The sequence below is a fragment of the Podarcis vaucheri genome (genome assembly GCF_965113315.1).
Source record: "Podarcis vaucheri genome assembly, chromosome: 6".
NCBI classification, from domain to species: Eukaryota; Metazoa; Chordata; class Lepidosauria; order Squamata; family Lacertidae; genus Podarcis; species Podarcis vaucheri.
This window is the reverse complement of record NC_138764.1, coordinates 99,320,484-99,334,913: the sequence shown is the minus strand read 5'-3', so window position 1 is coordinate 99,334,913 and position 14,430 is coordinate 99,320,484. Positions and strand designations below refer to the sequence as shown.

At 45.0% G+C, this 14,430-nt stretch overlaps 1 protein-coding gene across 1 annotated transcript in view; it reads right to left on the bottom strand.

Moving 5' to 3' along the window:
• COL20A1 (collagen type XX alpha 1 chain) overlaps positions 1-14,430 on the bottom strand; it is a 131,346-nt gene that overhangs the window by 32,409 nt on the left and 84,507 nt on the right. The window contains exons 26-29 of the mRNA XM_082225818.1: positions 13,651-13,809; positions 7,357-7,434; positions 6,706-6,792; positions 3,278-3,331 (exon numbers count right to left, since the gene is read on the bottom strand). Coding sequence (XP_082081944.1) covers positions 3,278-3,331; positions 6,706-6,792; positions 7,357-7,434; positions 13,651-13,809 — 378 coding nt within the window. The remainder of the gene's footprint in view (positions 1-3,277; positions 3,332-6,705; positions 6,793-7,356; positions 7,435-13,650; positions 13,810-14,430) is intronic.

The following is a 14,430-nucleotide window of genomic DNA, read 5'->3' as shown; positions in this document are numbered from 1 at the left end:
CGAACAAACAAAGCTGCCAGAGCCACATTGGTGGGTTTTAACATTTCCCAAAGCTTTCCGCATTGCACATCAAAGCTGTTGGCTCTTTTCGTCTGTTGATCTATAGCAGAAAGGTAGCTCCTTTCTGTGGCTGTCACAGTGATTTGGGATGGCTGGGATGGGGAGGGAGAGAAATCTGCCGTGGCTGTAATAAACAGCAGTGCAAAATCTAACACAAAGTAGGGGAAAGACCTTGTCATTCTGGACAGCAAAGTGTTATTAGGCCTTTTAAGATAGAGGCACCTGCTCTCTGATATAATCACAATATTTTGCATTCAGGCATCGTCAGTACACTGCACGCTGCCCCCTTAAATGCAACCCAGCCTCCTTCCTCGATCTAGATCCCTTGGAGAAGGAGAGATCCTGCTGCAGGCCTGTGTTTGGAGCCCTCCTATAGAGTGATATACCATAGTTTTCCATGTATAAGGCGAGGTTTTGTTATTTAAAAACTATGTTAAAAATCGTGGGATGTCTTATACACGGATAGTGAATCATAGAATCATAGAATCATAGAGTTGGAAGAGACCACAAGGGCCATCGAGTCCAACCCCCTGCCAAGCAGGAAACACCATCAGAGCACTCCTGACATATAGTTGTCAAGCCTCTGCCTAAAGATTTCCAAAGTAGGAGACTCCACCACACTCCTTAGCAGCAAATTCCACTGTCAAACAGCTCTTACTGTCAGGAAGTTCTTCCTAATGTTTAGGTAGAATCTTCTTTCTTGTAGTTTGGATCCATTGCTCCGTGTCCGCTTCTCTGGAGCAGCAGAAAACAACCTTTCTCCCTCCTCTATGTGACATCCTTTTATATATTGGAACATGGCTATCATATCACCCCTTAACCTCCTCTTCTCCAGGCTAAACATGAATGGGGGGGATGTGGGATTGGTTGCTGCCGCGAGCCGGAGATTGTCAGCCGCTATTGGGCGTGTTCATCTCCTGTGATGAGGCTGCATTTTAATATTTTAATGTTTCAATATTTTAATGTTGTATTTTAATCTTGTTTTTAAGTTGTATTCATTCAGCTTGTTTTTATTATTGCTTGTTAGCTGCCCTGAGCCCAGCCTTGGCTGGGGAGGGCGGGGTATAAATAAAAATTATTATTATTATTATTATTATTATTATTATTATTATTATTATTATTAGCTGCGGCAAGGGCTGGTGTTGATTGGCTGTTGCTACAGTAATTTGGCAGGTGATTGGCAGCTTCTGCCAGTGAGGGGACAGATGATAGGTGGCTTTCTGTAACAGCGAGTGGCAGCGTAGGTCAGGCGGGTGAGCTCAACAAAAAAACACTCAACAACTCTGGGCCCCTTCCCCTAAAAAAGCTCAACAACTCTGGGCAATCTCTCCCCCATTTTCTTAATTTGGAGTCCCCCCAAGTAGAGGGGTGTATAACACATGGGGGCGTCTTATACACGGAAAAATATGGTATGCGAACCCATTGTAGTTGTTTACTTTCTTATTGCAATTTTTAATCATTTACCTTTGTCAGTTTATTTTTTATTGTGTTAAAAATAAAACCCAGAGCAAAAACTAAAAGGGGGGGGGGCTTTCAAAGAGAGGAAAAGGATCATGTTGAAATCACCCTGTTTTGTGGGCAAGTAACTGAAGTTCAAGAAACACAAGTAATGTCAGCCTCAGGTTTCTAGTCCCTAGGGTGGCAGCTCTCTGACCCCATGCTCAGTTGTATTGCCTATCCCCTTTGGCAATTCACTTTTCTGGGTTCAGTGTAGAAATGGCCACTGTGGGGTGGTTTGCTTTTAATTGTCTTTTTTCCAACTGCTCTGACAATAAGCTATTTAGGTATGGTGGGGAATGCAAGGCGGGGGGCGCGGCGGGGGCAGAGAGCAGTTATCTTCTTGCCACTGCAAAATCAACTGTTTATTGCCATGGTCAATGAACAGCACCCTGTGCAAAACTGCAAAGCACCACTGAAGAGGAAGTCCCCTGATCTCTTTGGCTGCTCACATCTCGCTGCTATAGGGAGGGATCATACATCACCCAGCAGGAGACTCGCACGCTCTTTGCTTCTTGGAGCCGAGAGCTGTGTCGCAAAATTCAGAGCAGTGTGAAATGCAAAAGATAATAATGTTCTCATCTGTTTCGATTTATTTGTTGCCCAATACCAAATACATCTCTCAGGCAACTTGCCTATGGGAGTAAAAAAACAGCCATCAAGTTTAACAATAGCTCTATCACACAACCAAAATATCAACGCAGAACACTAGACTCTTAGGTCAGGATCTTGTTTTGGGGAGTTTTGTGGTGAGGGGTTGTAGCTGCTATTAGTATTAATTTATTTGTATCTTTAGTTTTAGATCTTAATAATAATAATAATAATAATAATAATAATAATAATAATAATTTATTATTTATACCCCGCCCATCTGGCTGCGTTTCCCCAGCCACTCTGGGTGGCTTTCAACAGAATATTAAAATACAATAACCTATTAAACATTAAAAGCTTCCCTAAACAGGGGTGCCTTCAGATGTCTTCTAAAAGTCTGGTAGTTGTTTTTCTCTTTGACATCTGGTGGGAGGGCGCTCCACAGGGCGGGTGCCACTACTGAGAAGACCTTCTGCCTTGTTCCCTGTAACTTGGCTTCTCACAGTGAGGGAACCGCCAGAAGGCCCTTGGCGCTGGACCTCAGCATCCGGGCAGAATGATGGGGTTGGAGACACTCTTTCAGGTATACTGGACTGAGGCCGTTTAGGGCTTTAAAGGTCAGCCCCAACACTTTGAATTGTGCTCAGAAACATACTGGGAGCCAGTGTAGGTCTTTCAAGACCGGTGTTATGTGGTCTCGGTGGCTGCTCCCAGTCACCAGTCTAGCTGCCGCATTCTGGATTAATTGTAGTTTCTGGGTCACCTTCAAAGGTAGCCCCACATAGAGTGCATTGCAGTAGTCCAAGCGATTTATGTAGAAATGGTCCAGTTTGGGCCATTTCTACATAAATTGTGCTTTTCATTTGTTGTTTGTGACTACTCTTGCTGTATTCGTAATTGTCAACCTTGTCGTGTTGTAAGACACCTTGAGCGTGGTTTTAACTATGGAAAGGTGGCATACAAATAAAATGTGAGCACTAAGCATGATCACCATAGTCCCCCCAGAATACTGTCGCTGACAGTGGAAGGAGAACATTACCATTGTGGATAGTAGCCACTAACAGTTTTACCCTCCATGAATATGTCTGACCCTCTTGTCACCAGCTGGTTTAGATGCAGCACCTCTTACCTTGGGGCCTGGCTCGCCTTGTTCCCCCTGAGGTCCTCTCCTTCCAGGACTACCCTGAAGAACAAGGGACAAAACAACAAAACCAACTCAAAAAGCTTTCCTTTCCACCGCAGCAAACAGCAGGGGCGGCAAAAGCATTCTCTGAAGAAGATGGACCCCTTTTGGGCCCTTTTTCAGAAAGTGGAAGTGAAGATGTCAGTGCTGCCACCAGGCAGCAACAAAGATTTTGTTCGCAACAATAAGAGATGGGGTTGTGGTGGTGGTGGGGGAGCAGGAATAATTGGGGTAGCAGGAGGGAAAATAGGTGACAGTGCCATTGTAAAGAGGAGGGTGATGTGGGGGTCCAGTGGGGTGGGGTGGGGACCATCCCAAGACCTCCTGAAATCTGGGGCTATCCCTAGATGAAGAGTTTGGATTTGATATCCCTCCTTTCACTCCCTTTAAGGAGTCTCAAAGCAGCTAACATTCTCCTTTCCCTTCCTCCCCCACAACAAACACTCTGTGAGGTGAGTGGGGCTGAGAGACTTCAAAGAAGTGTGACTAGCCCAAGGTCACCCAGCAGCTGCATGTGGAGGAGCGGGGAATCGAACCTAGTTCACCAGATTACAAGTCTACCGCTCTTAACCACTACACTATACTGGCTGATGTTCCTAAGGGAGAACAAAACAGGTGAAAAGCAGCCACCAACCGGTCCAGTAGCTCAAGAGTGAAGCTTCACCTGCCAGTCACCCAACCCACTTTGCCCACTGATAGAGAACAGATATCTGTGTAGGTTAACAGCAGAAAACCTTGTTAAGGGCAAACACTGCTGTACAAGGGGAAACATTTTATTACAGTGGTACCTCGGGTTAAGAACTTAATTCATTCTGGAGGTCCGTTCTTAACCTGAAACTGTTATTAACCTGAGACACCACTTTAGTTAATGGGGCCTCCCGCTGCCGCCGCGCGATTTTTGTTCTCATCCTGAAGCAAAGTTCTTAACCTGAGGTACTATTTATGGGTTAGCGGAGTCTGTAACCTGAAGTGTCTGTAACCTGAGGTACCACTGTACAGTGATGGGGGCCACATCCTTTTTTCTCCAAGTGCTTCTGACTTTGCCAGGCTGGCTAATCTGTATTCCAGGCACTTGCATCAAAATAAACTGGGGGAAATGGTTTGTGCTTGTAGAATTTCTACATGGGCATTCCGGCTGCGATGGAGAACAGAGGTTTGGTGGGGAGCAGCATGGTTGTTCTGAATTCATCCGGACTTGACACATCACCAGTGGATCTAGAAACATACTAAACTGCTGAAGGTCATGGACTACATGGAACTGGCAGAGATGACTGGCAGAATCCGTGACCAGGGAGAAGAGTCGGTGGAGGAAGATTGGAAGAAGTTTAAAGATTACCTGCAGAAGCACTGTAAAATTAAGGAATGTTGAAATGACGTTTGATTGAAAATAAGTGGTACTGGTAAAGAGATGCTTAAGAAAATGTAAATAGGGATTGATAATTGGAAATGGATATTTACAATAATAGGTTAATATATGGCGTAAGGATGAATCTTAGAGGGTAAGGATTTGCTGAATTTAATATTTGATCTGGAATACAAAATGGGAGGTGTGAGGAGGTCAAGAAACTAGTGAAGAAAATATAAGATTTGAAAATATTAATCTATTTTTAGTTTTGATTTTTGGCTTTTCTCTTTGTTCTTATTCTTTATTCTTTATTTTTTCTTCTTTCTTCTATCAACTGTTTTTCTACTGCGTATCTTTTATTTGTTTTGCTTTTGTAGTTTGAATGTTGGAATTTGTTTTTATTGTTTGTGAAACATTAATAAATATCATTTTTTAAAAAATAGAAACATACTAAACTGCAAGCATGCCCAGGTGATTCATGAACTATTGACAGATTAAGCAGTGCTCTGCTTCCCCACCCCCACCCCATTTCTCTTCCTTTTTTAATCCGTCGGATTACTGTTTTGGATTAGGCAGTATCGAACAGAGAAGGCTTTGGTACAGATTGAATGTTTCCTGCAGGGCAACAAATTCCAAACAGGACTTACATTTACATACTGACCATCTGGGTGGTTTTTACACAGGGAAACAAAACAAAATACAATTTAAGATAGAAGCCCTTCAATCTTGGAATTAAATCGCAAGGCAACGAAAGCAACTAAAATGGGCAAAACGACAACGCAGCAGCTAAAGCCATTAAAAGCCAGCGTAAATTCAGCAAGGGGAAATTTGGTGCAAAAACCGAAGCACCCAATATGTTGTAATTAGCAAGCCTGGGTGAACAGGAATGTATTTTACCTATCACCTAGGAGACCACAGCATAGGCACCAGGCATGGCCCTTTGGGGAGAGCATTCCCTAAGGAGGATGCTACATAAGAAAAGCCATTTGGGGTGAGAGCAAAGGCCCATCTTAGAATCATAGAATCATAGAATCATAGAGTTGGAAGAGACCACAAGGGCCATCGAGTCCAACCCCCTGCCAAGCAGGAAACACCATCAGAGCACTCCTGACATATGGTTGTCCAGCCTCTGCTTAAAGACCTCAAAAGAAGGAGACTCCACCACACTCCTTGGCAGCAAATTCCACTGTCCAACAGCTCTTACTGTCAGGAAGTTCTTCCTAATGTTTAGGTGGAATCTTCTTTCTTGTAGTTTGGATCCATTGCTCCGTGTCCACTTCTCTGGAGCAGCAGAAAACAACCCTTTTCCCTCCTCTATGTGACATCCTTTTATATATTTGAACATGGCTATCATATCACCCCTTAACCTCCTCTTCTCCAGGCTAAACATGCCCAGCTCCCTTAGCCGTTCCTCATAAGGCATCGTTTCCAGGCCTCTGACCATTTTGGTTGCCCTCCTCTGGACACGTTCCAGTTTGTCAGTGTCCTTCTTGAACTGTGGTGCCCAGAACTGGACACAGTACTCCAGGTGAGGTCTGACCAGAGCAGAATACAGTGGCACTATTACTTCCCTTGATCTAGATGCTATACTCCTATTGATGCAGCCCAGAATTGCATTGGCTTTTTTAGCTGCCGCTTCACACTGTTGGCTCATGTCAAGTTTGTGGTCAACCAAGACTCCTAGATCCTTTTCACATGTACTGCTCTCAAGCCAGGTGTCACCCATCTTGTATTTGTGCCTCTCATTTTGTCCAGCATCCTGTTCATTTTGTCCAGCATCCTGTTCTGACAGTGGCCAAGAAGATGCCTCTTGCAAGCCTGCAAGCAGGACTTGAGTGCAACAATGCCCTTCCTCCTGGGGTTTCCACCAGCTGGTACCCAGAGGCCTTTGACGGAGGAAAGAGAACATAGCCATGTACCCTCTTAACACATCTCTGCTTTCCGAAATGGGTTGAAGTCGTAGGTGCAATTCTATTCCCTGGGTGGTTATGCCCAATGCCATTTTTCTGGGAACAAAAGTTCAACTCACCGGAGGCCCTGGAGGCCCTGGGAGGCCTGGGATCTCAGAAGTGCAGCTGCAGGACGGGAGGAAGCTAGGGCAGACCTCTTCATCTCTCTGAAAGAGCAGCAAAAAAGATGGGATGTAGGAATGATCGTTGGGTATGGTGCAGACTTCCGCCCGCGGACAAAGCCACAGCTGTCTAAACATCTTGCCCTCTGTCTAACCTTTGCTCTCTTTGTGGTCTGCCGTGCCCTGTCTGTGACCTTTGTCTCCTTCGTCATACATTGTGCAAGGGGAAAATGATGCGGTGGAAACAGGTGCCAAAATAACTTAGCACGATCTCAGGATTGGAAGATGTGTAAAGGTCACGGTCCAAAATGTATCTGACTGGTTTTGCATATTGTGCCAATAAAAGGAGCCTCCACAGAGCTAGCCGGCAGCTTGCCAGACCTTCACTTCAATGGGACTCACAAGTGGAACTCTAAACCTGCGAAAAGAAACCCTTTTCTTGCAGGGGCAGTTATGATTCTCTCCAGGCCTTACCAACTTACTCTTCCCCCAACATTCTTTGGTGGAGGCATCAATCACAATGAAACTGGTATAAAACCATTGTGCAGTTGTAATGCGGATGCGTCATAAATTCCCAACGCCAGGAAGAAGTGGAGCCTCCATACTCACCATTGCTGGAACATCACAACATCTGTCCTCTTCAGGCCACAAACTGCTGCACACAATCTGCAGTGACTGCAGCTGGAACTATAGATACAACAGAGTTAGATACTGCAGTCGTTAAGAGTCGTCAACAGGCTCATCTCAGCTATCTGGCAATCACCCATTCCCACCACCCTTCTGAGTAATACCCCTCCCAACCTTCTCACTATATAGAAGGATCTGGCAACTTCTGTTTCAGTGTATCTGAAGAAGTGTGCATGCACACGAAAGCTCATACCAAGAACTAACTTAGTTGGTCTTTAAGGTGCTACTGGAAGGAATTTTTTTTATTTTGACTATGGCAGACCAACACGGCTACCTATCTGTAACTACAACAGTTTATGTTACTTAAAAAAAAAAATCCTTATGAAAATTCATCCGCCTGTTGGTGCTGAGTGAAACCAATCCTGCCTGGTGTTGCTTTGCCAGTGTGTTCCCTATGGGAAACATGCTGTCAAAAAAATCCCTGTAGAGCAGGATGGAATCATAGAGTCATAGAATCATAGAGTTGGAAGCGATCCAGAGTGTCATCGAGTCCAGCCCCCTGCCATGTGGGAAATCTCTGCTTGTCTCTCGATGAGCGGAAAATGCAATCCTGCTTGGTGCTGATTGGACGTTGCCTACCTGCCCAAGTTGGCCTGTGGGGTAGAGGGAGATAGAGATCTGTGCGCCTGGCACAGGTTCCCCACCCCAGAATGAAGGCATGTGTCACCAATGCCATTTATCATCGAGAATGTCTAAAATTGGGTGGCGCTGTGGGTTAAACCATAGAGCCTAGGGCTTGCTGATCAGAAGGTCAGCGGTTCGAATCCCCATGACAGGGTGAGCTGCCGTTGCTCAGTCCCTGCTCCTGCCAACCTAGCAGTTCGAAAGCACATCAAAGTGCAAGTAGATAGATAGGTACCGCTCCGGTGGGAAGGTAAACGGTGTTTCCGTGCGCTGCTCTGGTTCGCCAGAAGTGGCTTAGTCATGCTGGCCACAAGATCCGGAAGCTGTACGCTGGCTCCCTCAGCCAATAAAGAGAGATGAGCTCCACAACCCCAGAGTCGTCCGCAACTGGACCTAATGGTCAGGGTTCCCTTTACCTTTACCTATGTCTAAAATTAAATCCAGAACTGAAGAGTGCTGCTGCAATTTCCAACTCTTCCTTCCTGATACCTCCCTTCTGAATTACCAATGTGCACAGACCTGGTCTGAACAAAGAAATTGGATTCCTATCTCATTATACATGACTAAGCCATTTTTCACCTTCTCACCCCTTGCCTTTTCCTGCAAGACCTATTGCAGTCGTTAAGAGTCGTCAACAGGCTCATCTCAGCTATCTGCCAATCTCCCATTCCCACCACCCTTCTGAGTAATACCCCTCCCCACCTTCTCACTATATAGAAGGGTCTGGCAACTTCTGTTTCAGTGTATCTGAAGAAGTGTGCATGCACACGAAAGCTCATACCAAGAACTAACTTAGTTGGTCTTTAAGGGGCTACTGGAAGGAATTTTTTTATTAAGGTTAAGGAAGGACAGAGCTACAGATAACTAAACTTTCCGTTTCCTGAAATAGCGCCTCAAATCTTTCCAAATATGGAAACGGAAGCAAAAAACTCTAATCACCTCCTACCGAGCCTCAGCAAGGCACCTCTGAGAATAACATCTCCTCTTCCTCCAACCCACGGATGTGTATCTGCCAAGATTTTTCTGTCTGCTGTGAAACTCCAGCTTGTTCGCACAGAGACAGCAAACATCATTAGCATCTTTGTTTTCCCTAAGCCAGAACTCTGAGGTTTGTTTGTTTGTTGTTCAGTTTTCAAAGCCTTATTTTTAAAGAAAAAATAATGATGATGATTAAAAATAAATAAATCTCAATGTCTGTGAGCTGTGTTGGTCCAATGGCAAAAATGGCCAGTGGTTTCAGAGTGACCAAGCTGGAAAAACCTTTCTACTAAAATTCAGCCGGTCAGTCTTAGGAACAGCAATGTTGGAGTTCTCATTCACTCAACACCTTCTCCTGGCGGCTCAGTAATTGGTTTCAGAGACAAAATGAAAGTTTTACTCTGTTGCCATTCAAAGGAGGTGACAGGTAAGATAAGAAACTACCTGAAATAAATAAGCCAGCCTGTCTAAGAAGAGATCCATCTGTCATACTATCCACACAAGAACAGCTGGAGCCATTAGCCCTTTGCAGGCATTCAAGCCCAGTGGAAGAGAATTTATATACAGAAGAAGGATTCTGGCTCCATGCCAAACAGATGTGCATCCATTGGAATGTGTATGCTCTACAGCTGGACTGTAGTGGAATCTTTGGCCCTCCAGATGTTGCTAAACTACAGTGGTACCTTGGTTCACAAACTTAATCTGTTCTGGAAGTCTGTTCCAAAACCAAAGCGTTCCAAAACCAAGGCACGCTTTCCCATAGAAAGTTATGCAAAGTAGATTAATCCATTCCAGACTTTTAAAAACAACCCCTAAAATAGCGATTTAACATGAATTTTACTATCTAACGAGACCATTGATCCATAAAATGAAAGCAATAAACAACGTACTGCAGTCACACAATCAATCAAACAGTAGCTGAACTGGGTTTTACACACTAACAAAAACAAAAAGAAAGAGCAGCAACCCCCCCCCCCCACACAAAATAAATGGCCAAAACAGACAGAGCTCAGCGTAACACTCAAAATGGAAGTGTGGCACTCAAATCAGAAGCGTAATACTCAAAACAGAGCATGTTCGGCTTCTGAAAAAAGTTCGCAAACTGGAACACTTACTTCCGGGTTTGCAGTGTTTGGGTTCCAAGTTGTTTGAGTACCAAGGTAGCACTGTACAACTCCAATCACTCATAGTAAGGATGGGTCAATCACCAGAAATGATGGGAATGGTAATTAAGCGACAACTGGAGGGTCAAAGGATTCCCACACCTTCTCTAGCATTGACCACCCTGGGCCCTGCAGATGTTTTAGACAACAGCTCTCTTCAGACCCAGCTAGCAGGCCAGCAGGGCAGCGAAGGCTGGTGTAGAGGAATTTGAGGTACACAGCTGCATGTGCAGGGGCTCTCAGGAGCCCTGCCTTTGTTGGACTCCCAGCCATGTGTGGAGAATAGAGGTGTGCTGAAACCGCACAGTTTCAGCAAACAAAATGGTACCAGAAAAGAGAAAGTTTTTGGGAAATGCTCTGGCTTGCATCCAACTTAATCCTTGCACATACAGAAGAACTTCCAGAAGCACAATGGAATCCGCCCTCCCTCTCCTCTTGCACACATATGTAAAGGTCAAGGACTCCTGGATGGTTAAGTCCAGTCAAAGGTGACTATGGGGTTGCAGTGCTCATCTTGCTTTCAGGCCAAAGGAGCCAGTGTTTGTCCGCAGACAGCTTTCCGGGTCATGTGACCAGCATGACTAAACCCTTCTGGCGCAACAGGACACTATGATAGAAACCAGAGCGCACACAAACGCTGTTTACCTTCCCGCCGCAGCGGTACCTATTTATCTACTCGCACTGGTATGCTTTCAACTGCTAGGTTGGCAGAAGCTGGGACAGAGCAACCCCGTTGTGTGGATTCGAACCATCAACCTTCTGATCAGCAAGCCCAAGAGGCTCCATAGTTTAGACTACAGCGTCAAACCTGCATCTTGCACACATGCCCCCCCCCTTGTGTCCCCAGAACTGGTTTGGGGTTTCACCAAACCCTCAAAGGTGAGATTTGGAGGTGGCAATAGCAGGAGTTAGTCACATTGTTGTTGCAGTTCAGCTGGAGGAATCATAGAATCATAGAGTTGGAAGAGACCTCAAGGGCCATCGAGTCCAACCCCCTGCCAAGCAGGAAACACCATCAGAGCACTCCTGACATATGGTTGTCAAGCCTCTGCTTAAAGACCTCCAAAGTAGGAGACTCCACCACCACCCAGCTCCCTTAGCCGTTCCTCATAAGGCATCGTTTCCAGGCCTTTGACCATTTTGGTTGCCCTCCTCTGGACACGTTCCAGTTTGTCAGTGTCCTTCTTGAATTGTGGTGCCCAGAACTGGACACAGTACTCCAGGTGAGGTCTGACCAAGCAGAATACAGTGGCACTATTACTTCCCCACCCCCACTGAATCTTGGAGACCCCACCTCCACTGAATCTTGGCCACACCTTACAAATGTTGTTCCATAGTTGTGGTCCATCCCATCCTCCTGACTGAGACCTCCCTTCCTCCTAGCTATGCTTGATCTGTGTATTGTGGTTGAGTTTGCAAGCATCTTTCCACCACTGCTGGTGATTTGTGGTGGATGCTATAACTAGACTACAGTTCCCAGACGGCAAGGCAAGAATGCACATCATCCAAGAATGCGTGCCACTAGCATTATGAGAACTCGCGGAATATAAATGAGCTTTCTCTATACCACACCACCACGTTTGCCAAGAAATATTGAGGGTGAAACAAGCTAAGGGCAGCTTTGCCATCCCTATTAAAAAATACTGTAACATAAAAGCTCTCTATCCAATCTATCCAATCAAACGTTTTTTTAAAAAAAAAAATTAAAAATTGTGCATTTCACTATGAGTCAGTAGACTGACTGAGTGGACAGAGTAGCAAATGGACTTAAAACAAGCTCTACAGCTCAAAGGGGTATTTTAATAGTTACATCTAGTTTTTTAAAATAGCTAGTAATGAAGCAGGCACTCTGGCTATCTGAGGGCAGCAGTTCTGAGAAAAGCTGTTCCTTAGCTACATTTCAGTGCTTCAGATTCGTTAAAGATGCCAAAAAGTAATATGCAGCATATGTATTTAACAGATGCAAAAGAAAAAGAAAAAAAATGATTGAGACTCCCCTCCCTCCCCCACACCGCAGATCCAACAAGGCGGCTGTCAATCAGCATCATATAGCAATTATTATTTTTTTGAATAATATTCTTTTACAAGATAAACCTAAGAGCTCACTTGAATCAAAGAAGCCTTTTTCCAAAAACCAGTCGCATCCCACAAAGGATGGATTTAGTGAGGAACTGCGACTCTTCTCTGGATTACTGCCCCTGCCTCCTATTAGTCACTGTCAGAGAGTGAAGGACGTAACAGGGCCTTTTCAGTGGTTGCTCTAATTATAATAATTATCACGGATTTCTGCTTGTGCAACATAACTTTCCCCCCTCTCCACCCTCCACACATCCCCAAAAGCTGTTCTACAGGTGCCCCCAACTCTCCAGAGCAGATTCAGGGACATAGCTGTCAACCTTTCCCTTTTTTTAAGGGAAATTCCCTTATTCCGAATAGGATTCCTCGCAAGAAAAGGGAAAAGTTGACAGCTATGTTCAGGGAGGGGATGGCACAGGGTGTACATTGGGGGAGAAGAAAGGGGAAAGTTCTGTTGCTCAAGCAGAGATCCATGTGCTGAAGGGAGACTCTGACTTAGGTCAGTTTACTCCAGCAGGTATACTCTGAGTAAAACCTAGTGGGAAACAACGTTTCTACTAAAGCCAGGGCCGTATTTACGTTTGATGAGGCCCTAAGCTACTGAAGGTAATGGGGCCCTTTATAGGTCCAGCTGTCCTTTGACTCAACAACAAATTAACTGTTTTTTTGTGTTGAATATATGCTGTATGGTAATTTATGGACCAAATAGGAATCTAAAGCCATTTGCACATAGCAAAATATGTATTTTATCAAAGTAACTGTTGAACTGAAATACAATCAAGAAGAAGTATATTAATAGTGAAGTACAGTTAAGAAGAAGTATATTAATAGTGAAATACAGTTAAGTAGAAGTATATTAATAGTGAAATAATTATTAAGCTCTAACTTAAAATGATTGGGGGCCATTTACATGATTGGAGCCTACACAACACAAAATACTGTTGCTGTATGCAGGTTTTATTTTTATTTGTTTTTTATCTTATATTTTGGAAATCTACATCCTTTAATTTTTGGGGGGGCCTCCAAGAAAGTGGGGCCCTAAGCTATAGCTTATTTAGCTTATACGTAAATCCAGCACTGACTACAGCAGAATGCAACCGAAACACAACCCAGAGCATCGCAAAGGACCCCACAAGACTTAGGGACATCTCACTGGGGTCACTGGTCCCCCTTCTGGAATCAAGAGCCCCAACTCAGTCAGTCTACAGGGGTGCCAGAATAATTCTTGGTGGAATCCCAAAAAGGGGGCACATGACGAATGGGCGTCACCTGCGCTTGGGCTGAGGCATTTCCCTCCTGCAATTTCTGCCCCGTGCTTCTACATCTTTCACCCAAGAGCACATGTTGACCTCAACTCACAGGAAACGGGACTCACCGCTGCTGACCCGCTCCGCGGCCCTCGCGTCCTGGTCAGCTTCCCGAGCATGACAAAGCCAGCCGTCGAAATACTCTCTGAAGTTCCAAGCAATTTCTCCGATGTCTTCTTGCAGTCGATATAGAGCCTGACCCTGGAACGGCTCACGGATAGGTGCACCTGATCAGCAGACAAGAATAGTTTCATTGAGCTGCACCACAGGGACTGGAGAGCTCGATGCGCCGTAACGCAACCTGACAAAATAATGGGCACGACATGGTGTAGAGCAGGGAGTGGCAGGAAGCAGATACCTAGGTAATATTTTGGCAGATCAGCAAAGATTTCTGCTAATGGTTTAATTACCGGTACTCTCCACGTCCCAAATCATCCTGCTGAAATGAAGAAAACTGGATAGCAGTCACCATGAGAAGATTTTTGCATGGACTGTGTGTCCTGTTTAGTTCCCGGACTCCAAACAAATTCTGCGGCCCAGAATTCTTTAATTCTAATTTGTATCTTTCTTGCCCCAGACTTTGGTTGGTGGATCTTAAAAGGTAAAGGGACCCCTGACCATTAGGTCCGGTCGCGGACGACTCTGGGGTTGCGGTGCTCATCTCGCTTTACTGGCCGAGGGAGCCAGCATACAGCTTTCAGCTCATGTGGCCAGCATGACTAAGCCACTTCTGGCAAACCAGAGCAGCGCATGGAAACGGCGTTTACCTTCCCGCCAGAGTGGTACCTATTTATCTACTTGCACTTTGACGTGCTTTCAAATTGCTAGGTTGGCAGGAGCAGGGACCA